This window comes from Triticum aestivum, chromosome 2D (genome assembly GCF_018294505.1).
Source record: "Triticum aestivum cultivar Chinese Spring chromosome 2D, IWGSC CS RefSeq v2.1, whole genome shotgun sequence".
NCBI classification, from domain to species: Eukaryota; Viridiplantae; Streptophyta; class Magnoliopsida; order Poales; family Poaceae; genus Triticum; species Triticum aestivum.
The window spans coordinates 457034983-457043041 of NC_057799.1; the positions used below are offsets into that span (position 1 = coordinate 457034983).

Below are 8059 nucleotides of genomic sequence, written 5' to 3' on the forward strand. Positions count from 1 at the left end.
TGTCATGTTGGACGGCAACACTAAGGCGAAGAAGACGAGCTCAGGACGACGGAACGGAGGCAGTGGTCACATCGGAGCGGAGCGTGTGTGCAAAGAAGACGAGCTCATGACGACGGAAGGGAGGCAGTGGTCACGTCGGAGCGGAGCGTGTGTGCGTAGGAGGACAATCAGAGTATCAGGATTTCTCGTTCTATACCTCTATACTTTGTGACTGAGTTTCAGTTTGAATTCTATGTTTAAAAATATGATTGCCGTAAGACTTTGTTTAAGAACACATGTCTCAATTTTTTTTCTTTGCGGGTAATACATGTCTCAATTAGATAATCTAAATCGGAGTTATGTATATTTTTTAACCAAAACATGTAGTATGACGCTAACTGCAGTACCAAATAAAGAAGCCTGCATAAGCAACATTTCCTGCACTACATCCAGATGTAGCAAGATTTCCTTGCAATCCATCTTGTAACATTCAAATGCATGAAACTGTAGAATGTACACTTTTTGATAAGACTGATAAATAGTAAGTATATTAGACAGACCAGTACCTGTAACAAATATCCTTCCGAGTCATCTATGGCATTGGATGTTACCAGTACTATGCAAGTGATAAGTGGACTCAAATGTGTTTCCATGAGATCCTTATATCTAAGTAATTTTGTCTGATAAATCCAGGAAAGGCATCAATCACAAATACATATCCACCAGATGATCTCAGCGGAAAAAAAAAGCAGTGGTTATCTTAGATTTATCTGCAAGAAAACATAACAGTACACATCAATTGGTCGAGTTGACAAGACCAATGACATTTACAAACAAAAATGATACAAACTGGTATAACTGTTCAGCTGCAAATGCTACCCATGCAGTTAAACACAAAAAGGATATCGGTAACTTTCATATTGGGGTTGGGGAACGGAAATCGGCATATCCCTGCCATGAGAAAAACAACCTCGTAAAAATCCAAAATAATTGCCATATTATCTACCCATGCAGTTAAACACAAAAAGGATATCAGTAACTTTCATATTGGATATTGGTGCTGGGGAACGGAAATTGGCATATCCCTGCCATGAGAAAGACAACCTCGTAAAAATCCAAAATAATTGTCAGTAGAACATAGGTTGTAGCCAGAACATTCTGGGAGAAGCAGGACTAAAAGTGTAGAACAAGATAATTTGCACCAACGTTGAACCATAGGCAGAATCAGTAATAACAGGAATTTGCAAAACGTTCCATCAATCAACGGATAACTAAAAAGCCATCATAGAGCTCAAGTGGTATCAGGACTTCGGTGCAGTGATACAAATAAGGTTATCAAATTTTCCAATGAAGCACGAGGGAGGATAGTTTGGCTACAGATAAGTGCTAGGAATAATAGGCTGCCACATTTCACATATACGGTGACAACTTAAGCGTAACGCAAACATAAAACACACACACTAACTGAGGAGAGAGAACATAAACATAAAACTGACACTAACTGTAGCTCAATACACCTACCAGTGCAATGTTTGCCTCTGGTGGCTACTGCCTGATGAATGCCTGCCTCACCAAGCATTGCAGGCACCATTTAGTCCAAAACATCTATCCCCGAACTATTTATTCCAGGCAACTGCATCCAGAACCAGATTCCCATTTAAATCGAGAAAGGACACATAAAAACACACTGCATATACTAATCATCAAAATTGATTACTCATCGAAATTGTTCATATACGATCACAGATCAGACTGAACGAGCAGTGCCATATCACAGATCAGGCTGAAGGATCAGACTGGACATCGATGCGATGCGATGCATATACACACCACGCACGCCACTACTCTTTCCTTCCCCTCTTTACCCTCCCCTGCTCCACCGCAGTAGCGGCCTGACGCTTCGCGTCCTTCGAATCGTCATTGCCGCCGGTGCCCGGCGCCGCGTAGAGAGGCAGCGCGATCGACTCGGGTGCCTTCAGGTGCAGCGCCCGCACGTTCCTCCACTTCCTGGGCACGCACGCGGCGGCCGCCTCCACCGCGGCCACCACGTTCTCCACCGCCTCTTCCGGCGCCATCGCCGCGTGCCCCACCCGCACGGCGCGGCACGTGCCGGCCTCCACGCGCAGCTCGACGCGGCGCGCCGCCTCCCTCGCGGACTCGGCCCACGCAGGGTCGGCGAGGTCGACGGGCACGACCCTGCCGCGGCCCTTGGCGCCCTTGCCGCTGCTGGGGATCTTGAGCCGGCTGTCGACGAGGACCAGGCCGCGGCGCGCGACGGCGGGGAGGGAGCGGAGCGCGGAGGAGGGCAGCGTCTCGATGTCGTCGGGGAGGTCGTCCGGGAGGCGGTCGGCGACGAGGAAGATGGAGGGGAATGGGGAGAGTGGGAGGCTGAGATAGTGCTCGAACCGGCGGACGGGGGCAGTCTTCAAGGTGACGAGGAGGTAGACGGGCTCCGGCGCCGGGGAGGGGTGGTGCTTGAGCCACCGGAGGAGCGCGCCCACCGCGCGGACCACGGCCTCGCGGCCGAGGCGGGGATTGGGCGCGGGGGCGGAAGCCATCATCGTTGGCGGCGGCGGCGGGAGCTTGGGAATTTGGGATGTGATGAGAGTTGAAGCTAGGGTTCTGTATTTGCTCGCGGGTTCGGGTTCGGTTGCGCCGATGTTGGTCGAGTCGGACACAGGAAGAGCTGGCGGTTCGGCTCGGCCTGTGCAACCAAGGTGAGCATAGGTGGGTTCGTTTCGGCTGAGGCTCTGTTTGGTTTATCGTTTCCATTTCAAATACCCCTGTAAAACTTACAGACCTCCGCCCGTTGTTTTGCTTTCCGGCCAGAAATAGCTCTTGGTCAATAAGTTACACCTGTAAATGAATTACACCCGTATTCAAATACATCCATACCAAGCGCGGCTTGAGTGAATTGTAAAATACCACCACATTTCAAGTTCAAATATGTATTTGTCACTGTATTTTTTAATGTCTCAAAAATCTATCAGTGTCCTTCCTAATTTTCTCAATCTACCTATACCACCTACTAACAAAATAAGATGTGTTTCTCTAATTTTTTAAATCCATTTACGTATATTTTACTTTATTTTGTTTTTTATGTGTTTTTAAAGTATCTGAGGTGGTACAAATTTTGGTACGAAATATCTTGTTTGAAATCCAGCTTTATACGTCATCTGGGCCAGAGAATTGCTCTCATGGGTCGTAAGCCACGGGCTTCAAAAAGACAAGAAGGATCGAACACACGATCTCCTCTCCAGCAACTAAACTTGCCACCAACTGAGGTACCTCATGCTCGCGTTGAATTGGAGGAACTTTTCTAATTAATAGTCCCATATCGCTCTTCTAGACCAAATCCATCGACTTATATACATGCGACTTCTAGAATCAACCGGCGGTGAGGTGGCAGAGAAAGGAAAGAAAGAGAAGCTCACCAAGAACGGAAAGGAACATACTATGGATGGTTGACGGCTAAGCACACATACGGGACAACGGTAGAGGAGCCATGGACGTTAATAGACGGGCGACTGAGCACATGAACGGACAACAAAACAGAGAAGTGTGGATACGAGCGATGCCCCACGGATACGAGACAACGGATGGAAGGCTGACGGCTGAGCACATGCACAGACAAACAGTGAAGGAGGAGCTCGGATACAAGTTGGCGGCAGAATTACTTCAAAGGATTAATTCGTCGCTTATACGGTGCAACGCATGGGCGGACAATAGCTGAGGGGCGCGGATACATGGCCATGGAAAGGAATATAGAAAGAAGGCTGATGCCTGAGAGGCAGCGCCATAAGAGATGGCTGCGGGCGGCACAGTGATGCCACGCAGCGGCCTGAGGAAGAAAAGAGGAGGCACCGTTGGCCATGCATCTACATCCCTTCATGGATGGGGTCTAACGAACTAGCTGACAACGGCGGGGTGTATTGTTGGGGGCTGTGCCCCCTCCCCCCCCCTTTGAACCAACTTGTGAAGGAAGAAAACTTAGGAGGGCCTAGATGATTTTTTTAGCTTTTGGTCCAATCAAGTTCCGCCGCTGGTAGCTGGTATATACATGGGTAAGGGCTTACGCTGAACAAAAGCCTAGGTTTCCTTTTTTCCACATTTTCTTTATATCTCAAAAATATTGGATTATTTGAACATCCAAACTTTATTTAAAAGCCTTCTAAATTTACAGTAGGCTTATATGGACCATTAAAGATCCAAAAAATATATTTACATATTACACATAATTAATATTTTTATTTTCTTTATAATTCAAAAAACTTTTGGACTGTTTGAACATCCAAACTTTATTCAAAAGCCTTTTAAAAAAATTCGTAGGCTTATATGGATCATTAAAGATCCAAAAATTTTTTTTACATATTCCACATAGTTAATATTTCCCCTTTGAAAATATAAATTAAAGTACATTGAGACTCTAAATATCATTTTATTTTCTAATTTTCTGAAATTTACTGTTATGCATGTGCATCTACTCGCTGGAGTACAATCCTATTGCATGTGCATCATGAGGGAGCTATGGCCGAAAATGAAGAGAGAACTATACCGAGGAGATGTCGGTTATGGCGCCAAGGTCATATGATGGCGAGCATAGAGAGCACACAGGAAGTCAGCTACGTTAACCTAGGCACAGTCACTCTCAACGCTACCTCCGGTCATGAGTGGGAGCCGCTTCCTACTACTTTTCAGAGAGATCCGCACTACAGGTACAATTTCCTTGCCCTTGCCTTATTTTTTAGGGTGTTTTGTCATTTCAAGAGTCAGGTGTTTGTTTCCTTTTGGCAAATTCGGCATCTTCTTTGATAGAAAGGAGCATGGCACATCGGTGGAGCCACGACACGTCGAGGACATGATTGCCATTAGCTCGGCTCCCATTGCACGGTGCCTGCTAAATCATGTGCGTAGGGCAAAAGTCATCCTGGACCTGTTGGCACCCATACCACACGAGGAGGACACACAGGATGACATTTACTCTTGTTGCAACGCATAGAAGTATTATAATATTAGCCTGTCCTCTTTTGATAAATTTGAAACTTCTAAATTTTTTGATTTTTGACTAAATTTTGCATGAACAACGAATGTATTTTTTCACATACTACTCAAACTAAACTTGAATATAGACTATCTTGTTCTCCCGTTGCAACACACTGACATATGTGCTAGTAAACACCAATGATCGATTCGGGGCGATTTAATCCAATTTTGAAGGGCCCACCTTTAAGCTCTAACATGGCATAAAATGGTCAACATTGTTTGTTGACAGTCAAGTTAGACATGAGGCCCACCAGTCACAACTGTACTTACAAAATGGTCCCTAAAAATTGCACAAACACCCTAGAAACCAAATTATATTGCAGTTAGACCCCTAGGGAGGTTATTGCGTCTGTCAGAACACAATTTCACACCCGATCATCACGAGGCGCTTCGAAACGACGAATTTTTACAACGGTGCGTACTTATGGAGAACACAATTACTTAAAATTAAGTGAAGGGATCAAATTATAATGCTACCGTTGTTCTAAGAAACATAAGATGCATAAAAAGATAAACATCACATGCAATCAATATGTGACATGATATGGCCATTATCATCTCGTGCCTTTGATCTCCATCTCCAAAGCACCGGCATGATCTCCATCCTCACCGGCATTACACCATGATCTCCATCATTATGATCTCCATCATCGTGCCATTACGTGGTCATCTCTCCAACTATTGCTTCTACAACTATTGCTACCGCATATCGATAAAGTAAATCAATTACATGACAAATAATAAATTAAAGACAACCCCATGGCTTCTGCTGGTTGCCATACTCATCGACATGCAAGTCGTGAACCTATTACAAAACATGATCATCTCATACATTAACATATATCACATCACGTTTTGGCCATACCACATCACAACATGCCTTGCAAAAACAAGTTAGACGCCCTCTACTTTGTTGTTGTAAATTTTACGTGGCTGTTATGGGCAATTAGCAAGAACCGTTCTTACCTACGTAAAGCCACAACGGTGATAATCAAGTTGCCTTTTAACCTTCTACAAGGACCGCCTTCGTCAAATTAGATTCAACTAAAGTAGGAAAGACAGATAACCTCTAGCTACCTTATGCAAAACAAGTTGCATGTCAGTCGGTGGAACCGGTCTCTTCTGCGTGGACAAGTAAGGTTGGTCCTGGCCGCTTCATCCCACAGTACCGCCGAATCCAAATAAGACAAGAGAGGTAAGCAATTTGAGCATCAACGCCCACAACTCTTTTTGTTTTACTCGTGCATATACATCTATGCATAGACCTAGCTCATAATGCCACTAATGGGGAACGAAGCATGCATGAAATAAAAAAATTCCCTATGAACACCCAAGATCTATCTAGGAGAAGCATAGCAACGAGAAGGGAGAGTGTGTCTACTTACCCTCGTAGACCGAAATGAAGGAAATATGCCCTAGAGGCAATAATAAAGTTGGTATTTATATTTCCTTATATCATAATAAATGTTTATTATTCATGCTAGAATTGTATTAACCGGAAACTTAGTACATGTGTGAATACATAGACAAACAGAGTGTCACTAGTATGCCTCTACTTGACTAACTCGTTGAATCAAAGATGGTTAAGTTTCCTAGCCATAGACATGAGTTGTCATTTGATTAACGGGATCACATCATTAGAGAATGATGTGATTGACTTGACCCATTCCGTTGGCTTAGCACTTGATCGTTTAGTATGCTGCTATTGCTTTCTTCATGACTTATACATGTTCCTATGACTATGAGATTATGCAACTCCCAAATACCGGAGGAACACTTTGTATGCTACCAAACGTCACAACGTAACTGGGTGATTATAAAGGTGCTCTACAGGTGTCTTCGATGGTGTTTGTTGAGTTGGCATAGATTGAGATAAGGATTTGTCACTCCGATTGTCGAAGAGGTATCTTTGGGCCCTCTTGGTAATGCACATCACTATAAGCCTTGCAAGCAATGTAACTAATGAGTTAGTTGCGGGATGATGCATTACGGAACGAGTAAAGGGACTTGCCGGTAACGAGATTGAACTAGGTATTGAGATACCGACGATCAAATCTGGGGCAAGTAACATACTGATGACAAAGGGAACAACGTATGTTGTTATGCGGTTTGACCGATAAAGATCTTCATAGAATATGTGGGAGCCAATATGAACATCCAGGTTCCACTATTGGTTATTGACCGGAGACGTGTCTCGGTCATGTCTACATAGTTCTCGAACCCGTAGGGTCCGCACGCTTAACGTTCGGTGACAATCGGTATTATGAGTTTATGTGTTTTGATGTACTGAAGGTAGTTCGGAGTCCCGGATATGATCACGGACATGACGAGGAGTCTCGAAATGGTCGAGACATAAAGATCGATATATTGGATGACTATGTTTGGACATCAGAAAGGTTTCGAGAGAGTTCGGGCATATACCGGAGTACCGGGGGGTTACCGGAACCCCCCGGGGAGTCAATGGGCCTTAATGGGCCATAGTGGAAAGGAGGAGGAGGCGGCCAAGGTGGGGGAGCGCCCCCCAAGCCCAATCCGAATTGGGGGGGGGGGGCGCCCCCCTTTCCTTCTCTCCTTCTCCCCCTTCCTTCCCTCTCCTACTCCAACTAGGGAAAGGGGAATCCTACTCCCACCGGGAGTAGGACTCCCCCCTTGGGCGCGCCTAGGAGGCCGACCCTCTCCCCTCCTCCACTCCTTTATATACGGGGGAGGGGGCACCCCATAGACACACAAGTTGATCATTGATCTCTTAGCCGTGTGCGGTGTCCCCCTCCACCATAATCCACCTCGATCATATCGTTGCAGTGCTTAGGCGAAGCCCTGCGCCGGTAGCTTCATCATCACCATCATCACGCCGTCGTGCTGACAAAGCTCTCCCTCGACACTCAGCTGGATCGAGAGTTCGTGGGACGTCACCGAGCCGAACGTGTGTAGATCGCGGAGGTGCCGTACTTTCGGTACTAGGATCGGTCAGATCGTGAAGACGTATGACTACATTAACCGCGTTGTCATAACACTTCCGCTTATGGTCTACGAGGGT

At 45.6% G+C, this 8059-nt stretch overlaps 1 protein-coding gene across 1 annotated transcript; it reads right to left on the reverse strand.

Annotated features, from left to right (window-relative positions):
- Positions 1-1673: 1673 nt before the first annotated feature.
- LOC123053796 (ribosomal L1 domain-containing protein 1) lies at positions 1674-2664 on the reverse strand. Its single transcript, XM_044477344.1, has one exon. The coding sequence runs from the start codon at positions 2538-2540 to the stop codon at positions 1821-1823; it is 720 nt and encodes a 239-aa protein (XP_044333279.1). The 5' UTR covers positions 2541-2664; the 3' UTR covers positions 1674-1820.
- Between the last annotated feature and the right edge of the window lie 5395 nt (positions 2665-8059).

Excerpts from the sequence above, each read along its gene's own strand:
- LOC123053796 (XM_044477344.1), bottom strand. The coding sequence starts at position 2,540 with ATGATGGCTTCCGCCCCCGCGCCCAATCCCCGCCTCGGCCGCGAGGCC.